A 14774-nucleotide genomic window follows, 5' to 3' on the forward strand; every position below is an offset into this window, starting at 1 on the left:
AACATGTTATATTGTATCCTTTATAATGAAGGAATGTAAAAACATTAAAGTGTACACAGCCGTTGTGTATTTTGTGTTTGTTCTGGTTCACAGCGCACCACTGCCTCATCTAATCACTAATTAAACCTTTGGCTCTGTTCCTGTTCCTGTTATTCTACTGGAACTATTTTTTGAATGCAATTCTAAAACAAATTATTATTATTTTTTTTTTTAAATGAATGCTTTTGCTCTCCATCCATTTTACTTTATGGTTGGAAATGTATTTTCTTGACCCTGAAATACAGTTTGAAATATATTTTGGTAAATGAAGCTTGAATTAAATATATTTTCGAGTTCAAAAATATATTTTATTGAGCTTCACAGTAACAACATATATTTAACATATATTTTGGCCAGAAAAAATATATTTGTTCGTTATTGACAGACTGAACCCCGTCAGGAAACTAAAGGAAGCGGAAGAGAGAGAGAGATGGGCGGGGTTTATTTGCTGTTGACGCCCGAAGCATCTGCGCATGCGCATTCTGAGGAAACCGAAAGTAAAGACTCGAGTCTAATGACAAGCAAACATTTGGAGTTAAAACTGTAATCTGTCTTCATAACCGGACATAAGCATCCCATCTCGGTAAATTGAGTTCTCATCTTCTGATAGCATGTCATATTATTGCTCAATCGCTCTCATAATAAAGTCCATCTTTAAAGTTTGTGACGCATGTAAAAGTGCTCCAGTTGATCTTCAGGATTATAATGATGTCGAGCTGTAGGGATTCTGCTTTAGCTGACATTCATCTACGGATTCTTTACAGTCTGAGATATAACTCGCACGCACTCACACATACTCCGTGTGCGGTGCGTATGCGGAAGAATGACGCGCCATTGTGCTTTCACACATCACACGTTTGCAGTGCGCGACTGATCCGCGATTTCTGTATGCCACGAATTCACGTGATTGCCTGCTGAGATGCGAGTCGGCTCCGCTGCGTGACAGCTCCGTGTTCCGTCGTCCGTCAATACCCACCCGGGGCCTCATTTATAAACGTTGCGTACGCACAAAAGAACGCGTACGCCGCTCTCTACGCAATAATGGGTATTTATAAAAAGCAAACTTGACGGGAAAATGTGCGGTCCTTCACGCAAGCTCTGACCCAGGCGTACGCACAAAAACGGGTGAAATGAGAAATGGCGACACCGTCGGCAGATGAAGAAACACGTGAAAGTGTGTGAAACTGTAGAACGTTGTGTAAAAGAAATGGCTATAGGTACTGCCTCTCATAAATAACATGAAGACTTCACAAAGCAAGTCTTACAATTAACAGCCTACACGAACACCCGTTTGATCGATCTGCAGTGTAAAACAAAGAAAATCAAACGAAAATTACAACAGAAATGCAAATGAACACATTTGCAAAAAGAAAAGTGAAATATGTTCTGCAATGTTGGCATGTTATGCAAGCGTCCTCATAAATAATATGGGAAACAGAACAAAATGTACAAAACTCTCGTCAATGTGTCCGTCTGGCGGAGCAGATATAGATGCAATTAGATAGACAGATAGATAGATAATTAGGGAGATATATATATAGATAGATAAATAGATAGATAGATGTATTAATTGTCCACTGGGAAAAGTTGTTTTCATAGTAAAAATTTCTTCATCAGCTACGGAATCATGGTATTCATGCCTTTAGTTTGTTTTATTTTTACGATGGAGCGCTAGACGCTTTTTTGCCTCGACTTTGATGTCCGACCATTTCTTTTTTTTTTCGGCCTCGGTCCGAGGTTGTGAGGCTACAGCATTTACGGCGTCTGCAACCTTTTGCACCTCAAGTGCCTTTCTGGCATTAGTAAAGCCCACACTGTGCCCTCCAAACAACATTTTTCTCCTCTTTTTCACCTCGCCAACGATAACTTCTACTTCACATTGAGTGAAGTTACGTTTTTTTTATTTCCTCTCTGTGTTTGCCATGATTTCGCAAATTATGAATATTAACTTGTGGGCGTTTCACTGACTATTTATGGGCAACTATGGGCGTGACATGAAGCCGCAAAAGCTGCGCTACATTTAGAATTGATTGTGATTTATTAAGGGAAAACTGCGTAGGATGTGCGAGCGCACGGTTTTATAAATCCGAATATTTCTGTGCGTACGCACGTCCTATGTTTCATCCGTACGCCACTTCTGACGCAAATCCTACGCAAAGTTTTATAAATGAGGCCCCAGGTCCGGATTTGTTGCGGAACGGCTGCGGTCATGACTGACAGCTGACGTCACGAGGCCACATGTAATCTCGCGAATTCTGGTGTTATCGCGCGATATTTAACCTGTATAGCTATATAACTCCTCATTACGAGTACATAACTAGCTATTTGCTTTCTATCTTTATTTCTTGGACAAAAATAGTGACTTACCATCCACACTAGGCATGTGCCGGTATCAAATTTTCATGTTGCGATTAATTGCTGAAGCTTTTATCACGGTATACGGTATTATCACGATATTGAAATAAGTTGCAAAAAAAGTGTTGTCATACTACAACAGGTTAAATCACTTTCTTATAACAAAAGAACCAAACATTTAAATACAATAAAGCAATACACAAAAATGTATAAAGGAAAGAAATATTTAAAACAGATTTAAGTGCAAAAGAATTATAAAGAACAATAGGTATGCTGAAATGTACATTTAACATAGATTAATACATGCTTTAGAAGTATTTTTCATTGTCAGCTTGTTAATGAAGGAACTAATGTTAAATACTGGAGCCTTGTAAAGTGTGTGATTGAACAACAGTCAGAACATATTCAAACAATATCTAGGGCATGTAATTTAGTCCAGATTGAAATATAAAATGCAAGTTTGAAAATGAATAGCCTTAAGTCTTTAAGTATTATGTATTAGGTTATGTGATTACTGGGTAAACGGCTGCATTTCTGCTGTTGCGTCAGCGCCCTCTGCTGTCGAAGAATGAATGTGCACTTCAGCGTGTCTCCTCATTCCGCCATGTGCTCGGCTCATGCACGGTCTATTTACATCAGTGCACGTTCCTCTTGGTTTATTTACATCAGTGCGCGTTCCTCTTTGACGTGTTGTTCATTTTAAACGGTTGATGGGTAAAGTATTCTTAAAATTCATTCTAAAAATCTGAATAATTCGTAATAAATAATTATTCACGGTATTTTGAAGTGCCCACGATAACTATATTGTGCATGTTCATTATTGCGGTATATCGTATTACCGTTTACCGGCACATGTCTAATCCACACCAATCACTTCTGCTATAGTTTTCCACGCCGCATCCTTTTTAATGTTGTCCTTATAAAAAGGATGTGAGGGGTCATAGATGATGGGTTGATTCTGTACCTCAATAATCAGCATTTCTTCATCCATCGTGTCAACGGGGTTTAAACAAGCCTGTCTCCGCCCATTATGACGTTTTCAAGGTGTAGTGTAGGGAAATATGAGCGCCGTGTATTTTATTTTGAAAATTAAACGGATCTTTTATTTTGTTTCTGGCTGTTCTGTTTTGTCACTCGACTTCCTGTCCTGCGTACTCTGCCCTGTAGTGCTGCGGAGCGCTCCGGCATCCGGCAAAGATAGAAGCTCTGCGTATCTGCTCCGGAGGGCTGCGGATCGCCGGAGTCGGAACGCAGCTGTACCGCATTCAGTGGAAATACACTCATTGACTTTAATGGAAACTTATTGACTCCGCCGCCGTGACGGAGCCGTAACGCAGCCGGTGGAAATTGGGGGTCACACTCACACTCACACACTCACGCACGCACGCACGCACTCACACACTCACGCTCACGAGCGCCACCATCGTGATGCCACGCCCCCGTTGCGAGTCTGTTGTGAGTGCGACACACACTAATCCTCTTCTATAGTATTAGTTAAACTAAAAACTTAGCAGGGATTGCTCTGTAAATTAAATTGAGAATGTAACAAATGCATATATGCTATTTTAAATACTGTAGTCTATGCCATATATATATATATATATATATATATATATATATATATATATATATATATATATATATATATATATATATATATATATATATATATATATATATATATAGCCTACATTTTGAAATAATTTGAGGCTAAAACATCCATAAGCTTGCATGTTTATTTCAGCACTTCCATCAGTGAAACAACACACCACAGCCTGTAAAACATTTAAACATTTCAGTAAATAATGGTAACCTAAAGAATATAAAAACATTAAATATTAGATAGGAAAATATTTGATTCATACTATTTCCCCGCAAAGATGCGTCATATACCGCTCTGTGCTTTGAGAGGAATGTGGGACTTTATTACTTTATTTGGGATTTCATCTTCCACAATTGGTCAAGACATTTAGGCAATGTTTGATTATTCACTGCCAGAGAAAACTAAACTAAAATCACCTGTGTGTGTGTGTGTGTGTGTGTGTGTGTGTGTGTGTGTGTGTGTGTGTGTGTGTGTGTGTGTGTGTGTGTGTGTGTGTGTGTGTGTGTGTGTGTGTGTGTGTGTGTGTGTGTGTGTGTGTGTGTGTGTGTGTGTGTGAGCTTTTCAAATAAACCAAACTTGACCCGCCTTACCAAGTTTAATAACAAGAACAAACTGTGTTAAATAAAATTTGAAGTAAAAAGGTATTCGTCCTACAGTGTTTTTATATTTTCCCACAGTAAAGGATGTGAAGAGTTATAATAGATTTAATTATGAGCAAACGAAAGGAAGAAACGTTTATAATCCCCAGCGAACATGGGTGCGACGCGAGTGAAGATTTGGGAAAAGAAACGAGATGTCCATGTCCATTGGGATAAAAAAAAAAACTAGGCCTATTGTTCAAATTCACGGAAAATTGAATGACCAGATCGCAAAACAGAATGAAAAAGTGCTATCTGACCATTATTTCCTTTCTAGGCTAAACAAAGCTTTGTGCTTCACTCCTGTGGTAATATTCACGTGAAACAGCTTCACATACAAAACACTGGGTTAGTAAAATAACTCAATTATTTTTTTAAAAGTAGAAAATAGTATTTATGTAAAGAGATATAGTATATTATCTACCTATTTACCTAATTACCCCCCCCCAAACGACGATATCATCGACCATCACAATGTTTTACTGTAAACATCCGTCAACTGCCAATATAAGGGACATCGCCCAACCCTAGCGTTGCCCAGCACGGCTATACCACACCATGACACAGCACAGTAGGGCTACTGCAAACAGAAACCAGTCCAGAGAAATGAATGTGGGCGTGTTATCTGATCGGGGGCGGGGCAGTATCAGACCGTCCCTAGTTCAGTGGGTTCAAATCTCTGCAGTCACACAAGTTCTTCCACAGTAAACCAGTACTTTATGAACTTCATGAGCAAAGGATCCTCCACAAACTGATGACACTGCACCCTCTGAAGCACAGAAATCGCTAGAATATCATTTTTGTTATAAGGTTGGTTTTTACTGGACTTACTGGAATAATAATGTTCTGAATGATGTGTTCTCAGTGTTTCCATATGCAGGTCTGAAGTCAGTTTCTCAATATGGAGAACAGAGAGAAGAGGAAGAGGAAGAGATCTTCATCTCCTGACCCCAGCTGTGTGTCTCTGAAGAGTAACAGATCCATCAATGATCCTCCTTACTTCAGTGATGGAGCAGTGACCTCTGACCCCAGCTGTGTGTCTCTGAAGAGTAACAGATCCATCAATGATCCTCCTTACTTCAGTGATGGAGCAGTGACCTCTGACCCCAGCTGTGTGTCTCTGAAGAGTAACAGATCCATCAATGATCCTCCTTACTTCAGTGATGGAGCAGTGACCTCTGACCCCAGCTGTGTGTCTCTGAAGAGTAACAGATCCATCAATGATCCTCCTAACTTCAGTGATGGAGCAGTGACCTCTGACCCCAGCTGTGTGTCTCTGAAGAGTAACAGATCCATCAATGATCCTCCTAACTTCAGTGATGGAGCAGTGACCTCTGACCCCAGCTGTGTGTCTCTGAAGAGTAACATATCCATCAATGATCCTCCTTACTTCAGTGATGGAGCAGTGACCTCTGACCCCAGCTGTGTGTCTCTGAAGAGTAACAGATCCATCAATGATCCTCCTAACTTCAGTGATGGAGCAGTGACCTCTGACCCCAGCTGTGTGTCTCTGAAGAGTAACAGATCCATCAATGATCCTCCTAACTTCAGTGATGGAGCAGTGACCTCTGACCCCAGCTGTGTGTCTATGAAGAGTAACAGATCCATAATTGAGCCTCCTAACTTCAGTGATGGAGCAGTGACCTCTGACCCCAGCTGTGTGTCTCTGAAGAGTAACAGATCCATCAATGATCCTCCTAGCTTCAGTGATGGAGCAGTGACCTCTGACCCCAGCTGTGTGTCTATGAAGAGTAACAGATCCATAATTGAGCCTCCTAACTTCAGTGATGGAGCAGTGACCTCTGACCCCAGCTGTGTGTCTCTGAAGAGTAACAGATCCATCAATGATCCTCCTAACTTCAGTGATGGAGCAGTGACCTCTGACCCCAGCTGTGTGTCTATGAAGAGTAACAGATCCATAATTGAGCCTCCTAACTTCAGTGATGGAGCAGTGACCTCTGACCCCAGCTGTGTGTCTCTGAAGAGTAACAGATCCATCAATGATCCTCCTAGCTTCAGTGATGGAGCAGTGACCTCTGACCCCAGCTGTGTGTCTATGAAGAGTAACAGATCCATAATTGAGCCTCCTAACTTCAGTGATGGAGCAGTGACCCCTGACCCCAGCTGTGTGTCTCTGAAGAGTAACGCATCCATGATTAATCCTCCTAAATTCAGTGATGGAGCAGTGACCCCTGACCCCAGGTAAGTAAATCTATGGACAAAAGTTCAGTGATAGAAAATAGTGTTGTCACGATACTGGAATTTCTAACTTCGATACGATACCTAAAAAGTATTGCTATTCGATGCCAGAAAGATGCGAGCGAAGCCGTTCGGTCCGTTGTGTCTCCGCCGCCGAATATCCAGAAGTTATAGCCGGAGCAAGAACACTCTGTGCTGAGTTCTGTTGGTGGCCGTGATGTTGTGTCCCGGGAAAAGTGTGATTCTCCAGCTCGCTCTGTTAGTGCTGGAGGAGTTGCTGAAGCCCCGGTGACTGTTTCTCGTGCGGTCAGATGGTGTGGTCATCATTTACAGCGGCTAGTCAGGGATTGCTGTCCGTCTCCCACCACTAGGGGTGCACCGATCCAACTTTTTCAGTTCCGATACCGATACCGATGCCTGGGCTTTGTGTATCTGTCGATACCCGATAGCGATCCGATACTATTGTTGAATTAATAATAAACTGTATATCTTCCACCTTATACCTTCCTTGAAGAGACTAAAGGCACCAGACTTTACTAACTAAACATAACTAAGACAAAATAACAGATGTGTGTATAGTGTTGAATTCTTATTTATTTAAAAAACAATTGTGCATTCAAATCTAAAATAGAATGTAATCAAACTTCTTTAAATAAATCAAACGTAGCAGTGGAAACAAAAAACAGCCAAACATACAATAGTAATCTGACAGTTACCAAACATTTGGTATATGGTATATAATCATATCAATATTAAAAAGTAGCATTACAAATGAACAAATAGCCTAATTTTCTGCCATATGCAATTTAATAAAAATGATCAGCTAGCTAATAACAACTTTCACCTCACTCCAGTCTAAATGATTGTAGACTAGGCCTATTTATTTTACTACACATTGTCAACAGAAATAATCTGAAATACTGTTGATAATTAAAAATAATTCTTACTACCCACTCTTGCTAAATTGGGTAAGCACTTGTGTTCTCATTTCAGATGCGTTCTGAGTAAATGAATAAACTGAGTTCATGAGTTCAGTGTTGGACAGATCAGTTGTTCTAACCAGTCGTTAAAATGATTCGGTTCAAAGGAGTCATTAGGTGGCGAATCGGACATTAGCAGACGCGGTGTGTGCGAATCCCGTCTGTTAGAACATTGCGAAAGATGTCAACACACAGAAAACACTTCATAACTGGATATGATTTGTTCTCCCGTTTATTGAAAGTATGCTTTATGTCAGCTGGTCAGAGAAGAGTCGATGTTTTTTGAGCGCAATTCACAACCAGCGGTAATTCAAGGACAAAATTGTCCGAATGTGTCACGTGCAACATGGTTTCGGTCTTCCGACCTTTTGATTTGGATTAATATGTGAAATATGAGAGAGAGCTAACAGAGATTATTTTGAAGACCCAGAGAGCGCGCGCGGGGGAGGAGCTCTGATCGTTCTCTCTGTCACTCAGTCACAAGCGCAGCATCTGTTCTACATCACTCGTAAATCACAATAACTCATCAAATTAGACTTTGGCGGCCGTCAAAAAATGTTCAATGCAGGAAAAACCCTGACTTTGCAGTAATACCACCTCCCCTCGAAACATTAAAGTTACTTTGCAGCCATGGAAACAGCTGATGAACTAGTCGGCGTGGCAAGCGTGAAATATCTCCTCCACAGCGACTCTCTGGCTCGCTCCATGTTGCCTCTAGCAAGCATGCGACACACGTGAAGCTGACAAATGACGCAGGTTCTGCTGCGACGGAAAAAAAACACCTGGATCGGCTTGTGGATCTGTTCATTTTTCCGATCCCCGATCCAGCTATTTTGTCAGTATCGCGGCCCATATCCGATCCTAATATCGGATCGGTGCACCCCTACCCACCACCGCATAAAAATCCCCGGCCGAATGACCTCCTGCTTTAGACAAACACCAGGTCATGTGGTCATTTAACTGCTGCCTGAGTTTTCAAGAATATATCACTTCAAAATCCACTGTTTTTATCCTTTTTGACCCCTGCAGAGCACTGTACGGCTGCGCTGTCATTTGATGCATTAGACTTGTATTTCTGTAAATGCTGGCGAGTGTTTTCAAGAGCGATATATTTCATCACCCCTCAAACAATAAACAGAAGAAAAGCACGTAAACATTTGGGCCGTTATTTACGGCAGCATTTATTCTCATCATACCAAGCATATGATATTTTATTTACAGCACAATCATGTCACGGACCCGTGAGCAGCCGTTCCCCATCACACAACTCTCCCCTGTGAGTAAAGCACAATCTGAAGGCACCAGGTTTAGGTTTAATCACTGAGGTGCTGCACAGTTATTTTTACCGACTTCCTGTGAGAAACAGAGGCGAACGCCGCACGGCATACCTCACGACCAAACGTCAGCGATTGGTTAAGGCAGATCCAGAGCGGCTCTGTGGAAGTTTAAAACTATTGGATCTAACCAGAGTTCCCGCCTTCAATGAAGTGAACGCTGGTCAATGGAGAGCGGCCAGACTCTCTGAACAAATGAAATGTAGAGAGTCTGCTAGGACCAGGTACAAGGAAGCTTGATCTCAAATTGAATTTAAAAAGACGAGTAAACAGTAATAAAATAAGAACAAATAACAGGGTTCCCACGCTTCTTGAATGTACTTGAAAGTTTCTTGAATTTCAGACACATGGATTCAAGGCCTGGAAAGTACTTGAAAACAAACATAGGTCCTTGAAAGTGCTTGAATTAAGCATGAACTGCATTTTGTTAGAGTAGCGTGTGCTATTACAAAAATTGGCCTTCATGCGCTGCCAAAGCCAGAACAAAACAGCATTACGGGAGGAAGGAATATATTTTTGCTGTTCCATAAGCACCATCTACTGTTCAGAGCCCTATTCGGATGGTAATTGTTTCTCGTGGGGTCATAAGGTATTTTCATCATTGACAGGGGCTAGTCGGAGATTTTATTGCCGCCCAAATCCAGAAGGTCAGTGTTTTTCTCCCACACCCGCATAAAAATCCCCGGCCGAATTACCTACTGTTTTTAGACAAAAACCAAGGACGTGTGGTCATTTAATTGCCGTCCGAATCCACATCTCAGAGTTTTCAAGATGAGATCACTTCAAAATGCACTGTTTATATCCTTTTTGACCCCTGCAGGCCACCGTATGGTTGCGCTTTGCTGTAATTTGGATGCATTTTAAAGATCTAGACTTTCATTACTGAAATGCTGGCAAGTATTTACAAGGGCAATATTTCATCACTGCGCAAAAAATAAAAATAAAAGCACGTAAACATCTGAAATCTTTTCATTTAATTGGAAAATTCATGTATACAATATTATTTCTATATTTTGATGTTTTAATTAAGTAATGATTTATAAAAAAGAAAACTAAAACTAGTGTGAAATAAATGTTAAAAGCAGGAATAAGAGTGCTGCAAACTGCATCTCTCGTTAAAGCTCGCTCGCTCTTGTACACCAGCCTCTTTCCTCATTGGATTTTGTAAAATTGCAAATTTTTCCTCATTGGAAATTGTATTTTAGTTGTCAGTATATGCCTTAGCGTTAATGATAGACACAGGTACAGTAGGTATTTGATATATTGGCAATAACACACCCACCTTTATTGTATTTATTGTGCTTGATTTAAAATAAAAGGTGCTTTAAAAAGTCCTTGAAAGTCCTTGAATCTGGTGTTCATGAAAGAGTGGGAACCCTGAAATAAACAAATAACAAACAATAGCACAAATAAACACAATAGAATAAAGATACAAATTAAATAGACTGCTTTATTTTTTCAGGTTGGTCTAACAGTATTCAAGTAAGAAACTGAATATAAAAAAAGTAATCAAATTTAAAATAACATTGGATAATCTTTATTGTAAAAAATTAAATACAGATGAATCCATTAAAGTTAATAAGTTAAGAGCAGTAATTGATCGTTTGTCTTTTTGTAGTTTAAATAATAAATAACTGCTGTCCCTTTAAGACCCGACTCACGCATGGATCCCAAACACTGTTCCTGTTACACATTCTTCCTGAACTGGACGACTGTGTTCACTTTAATACTGACCAAGATGGGCATTGAGACATTTCTGAGTGTGTTTGACCATTAATAAGCTGGAAAAAGGAACTAATATTTGCACTTGTATATCAGAGGCGGCTTTAATACGGTGTGTGTGTGCGCTTCATATGCGAGCGCGAAAACTGCGGGAATTAGTAGAATTAACGGTATGTGCAATTCTGCGCGAAATTCAGACCGCTCACACCAACACTAACACGCCGTCATGAGGATAAATCCAGCAGAACGCGCGCTCGCCGTGTTCAGAGGGTTAACCGGACTGAATGAGAGGAGGTGTGTGCGGGTCAACTCACTGTCATCAAGAGGAGAGCACAGCTGGTATCCATACTGTAGAAAATGAGTATCGTATCGGTTCAGATATTTCTGTATCGATACATAGCGAAATATCGATGTTTTTGTCAACACTAATAGAACATTAATTTTGACTTTATCTTGTTAACATTTTGACTATTAACTTTAAAAGTTAAACTGAAATTGAAGTAATATATTTTCTGTATAATTAATGTCAGGATTGTCATCTGTGTTGATTTACTATGTGCTTTACATTTCAATGTTATTTATACATTCATTTCTTTATTTTACATAATTGTTTTATCTGTTTTTTTCAGCATAGTGGACAGAAACCGAAGCATCTCTGGAGGGGCCGCCTCAGTCTTCTGTCTGAACAACACAACCGTTACTGCGTCCCTGAACAGACACAATCAACCAGTGGATCATCAACTGCAGAGAGTCAAAGACCAGCACAAAACCAGCATGAAGAACAAGTATGAGAGATTATTTGAGGGACTGAAACTCCAGGAGAATGAAGCCCTCCTGAACAGGATCTACACACAGCTCTACATCATAGAGGGAGAGAGAGAAGGAGTGAATGAAGAACATGAGGTTTTACAGATGGAGAAAACAGCCAGAACACAACACTCACAAGACACTCCAATCTACTGCAATGACATCTTTACAGCCTCACCTGAACCAGGACGTGAGGAGAAAGAGCAGATCAAGACTGTTCTTACTAAAGGCATCGCTGGAATCGGAAAAACCGTCTCTGTGCAGAAGCTCATTCTGGACTGGGCAGAGGGAAGAGCCAATCAGGATGTAGATTTCATGTTTGTGCTTCCATTTCGAGAGCTGAACTTGATCCGAGATCATCAGTACAGTCTTCACAGACTTCTGCTGGACTTTCATCCTGAACTTCAAGATCTGGACTCAAGGATTTATGAGGAGTGTAAAGTTGTGTTCATCTTTGATGGTCTGGATGAAAGCAGAATTACATTGAGGTTTTCAGACGCTCAGGAAGTTTCTGATGTGACTGAGACTTCATCAGTGGATGTGTTGATGTCAAAGGAAGTTTCTGGTGTGACTGAGACTTCATCAGTGGATGTGTTGATGTCAAAGCTCATGAAAGGAGAGATGCTTCCCTCGGCTCTCATCTGGATCACCTCCAGACCAGCAGCAGCCAATCAGATCCCCTCCAAATACATCAACCGTCTGACAGAGATTCAGGGATTCAATGAGTATCAGAAGGAGGAATATTTCAGGAAGAGAATCAGTGATGAGCATCAAGCCAGCAGAATCATCTCACACATCAGAAGAGCAAGAAGCCTCCACATCATGTGCCACATACCCGTCTTCTGCTGGATCTCATCCACTGTGCTTCAGAAGCTCCTGGAAGAAGATCTGAGTGCAGAAATCCCTCAAACTCTGACTGAAATGTACATCCACTTCCTGCTGATTCAGATCAACATGAGGAATCAGAAGTATGAAGAGAGAGATCCAGAGAAACTCCTGCAGTCCAACAGAGAAGTGATTGTGAAACTTGCTGAAGTGGCTTTCAAACAGCTGATGAAGGGCAATGTGATGTTCTATGAGGAGGACCTGAGAGAGAGCGGCATAGACGTCACTGACGCCGCAGTGCATTCTGGGATCTGCACTGAGATCTTTAAGATGGAATCTGTGATTCATCAGAGGAAAGTCTACAGCTTCATTCATCTGAGCGTCCAGGAGTTTCTCGCTGCTTTCTATGAGTTTTACTCTCATGTGATCAAGAACAGGGAACAACTGCAGCTTCTGAATGCAGAATATGAACATGACTCTGAACATGACTCTGAACATGACTCTGAACATGACTCTGAACATGACTCTGAACATGACTCTGAACATGACTCTGAACATGACTCTGACTCTGAACATGACTCTGAACATGACTCTGAACATGACTCTGAACATGACTCTGACTCTGAACATGACTCTGAACATGACTCTGAACATGACTCTGAACATGACTCTGACTCTCTGTATTATCTACTAAGATCAGCAGTAGATAAAGCCCTCAAGAGTAAGAATGGGCAGCTGGATCTGTTCCTGCGGTTCCTGCTGGGCGTCTCACTGGAGTCCAATCAGAGACTCTTACAGGATCTACTGACACACACAGAGAAAATCTCAGAGGACATCAGGAGAACCACACGGTACATTAAAGACAAGATCAAAGATGAGGAGTATGATCTCTCATCTGATCAATCCATCAATCTGTTCCTCTGTCTGCTGGAAGTGAAAGATCAGACTCTGTCCAGAGAGATTCAGGAGTTTGTGAAATCAGACAAACACTCAAAGGAGGAACTCTCTCCAGCTCAGTGCTCAACAATCACCTACATGCTTCAGATCTCAGAGGAGCCGCTGGATGAGCTGAACCCCATGAAATACAACACATCAGCTGAGGGCAGAGGAAGACTGATACCAGCTGTGAACAACTGCAGAAAAGCTCTGTGAGTGTTAATTATTCACAAATGAAGAGTCATGATTAATAATGACTCTAACATCTTTAAAGGGGTCATGACATGGATTTTATTTGAATGTTCCTCAATGTTCACTCATACTAGGGGTGCCAAACTCAGTTCCCTGGAGGGCCACAGTCCTGCAGAGTTTAGCTTCAACCCTAATTAAACAAACCTGATGCAACCAATCAGGAGCTGAGTTTGGCACCACTGACTTGTGCTGTTAATAATCCACAAATACACATCAATGATTTTCCAACCTCATTCTGACCCTCTGTCTGAAATGATCCGTTTTCAAGGGCCGGCTCTTGTCAGTAAACGCCAGCATTATAATCGGCTAATGTCACGGCATAAGACAAAATATCAATGCCTCCAACACTCATATAAAACATTTACAGACAAAGTATTATTAAACTGCTCATGCCTTTATGAACATACTTTAGCTTTAAGATCTAGCTGCTGTCAGATCCAATACTGTTGGCTTTGCTTTATCGTTGCACAAGTTTCTCTGCAAACTCTCCCTCACACTGTGTCTCATTTACAAAACAATCTGCAGTCAAATGCTCCAGACAAACACATAATCCTCTGATGTGATCCAGGACGCCATTAAAATAATCCATCCACTACAGAGACACAAACGAGCTGTTTAAACAGGACGTGTCAAAATGACTGATCGCCAGTGGGCGGGGCCTATAGTGCAATGATGTCAAACTATTGGTTGATGTCTTGCTCTAGAGGCGGTCATATGCAAATGTATGTTCTTGCAGGATGTTTCAATGGGACAGAGACCTCTTATATGTCAAAAGATGTAGAAAAACTTAATATTTACTCCTCAACTATGAACTAGATAATAAACAACTACCTCTAGAAACACTGCAGTAAAATAAACTACATCTAAAGGAAGCATATCTGTAGTCTGTAGTAGATTCACTGCAGTTCAGTCGAATGACCTTCTCAAAATTTAACTTTAGGTCACAGCAAAATTAACTAGACTACATTTGTTGCCATGGTAATTGTGGCGGTTCTCATATTGCTTTGAACTGTAGTTGTTGTCATGGTAATTGTGGCAGTTTTCATATTGCTTTGAACTGTAGTTGTTGTCATGGTAATTGTGG

At 40.8% G+C, this 14774-nt stretch overlaps 1 protein-coding gene across 1 annotated transcript in view; it reads left to right on the forward strand.

Annotated features, from left to right (window-relative positions):
* Positions 1-490: 490 nt before the first annotated feature.
* LOC307123395 (uncharacterized protein) overlaps positions 491-14774 on the forward strand; it is a gene marked incomplete at its 3' end in the record, with an annotated part of 35035 nt that continues 20751 nt past the window's right edge. Inside the window, exons 1-3 of the mRNA XM_079811917.1 lie at positions 491-622; positions 5501-6837; positions 11500-13650. Of these exons, the coding sequence (XP_079668043.1) occupies positions 5537-6837; positions 11500-13650 (3452 nt within the window). The 5' untranslated portion in view covers positions 491-622; positions 5501-5536. The remainder of the gene's footprint in view (positions 623-5500; positions 6838-11499; positions 13651-14774) is intronic.

This window comes from Gobio gobio, assembly GCF_949357685.1.
Source record: "Gobio gobio genome assembly, chromosome: 3".
Classification (NCBI taxonomy): domain Eukaryota; kingdom Metazoa; phylum Chordata; class Actinopteri; order Cypriniformes; family Gobionidae; genus Gobio; species Gobio gobio.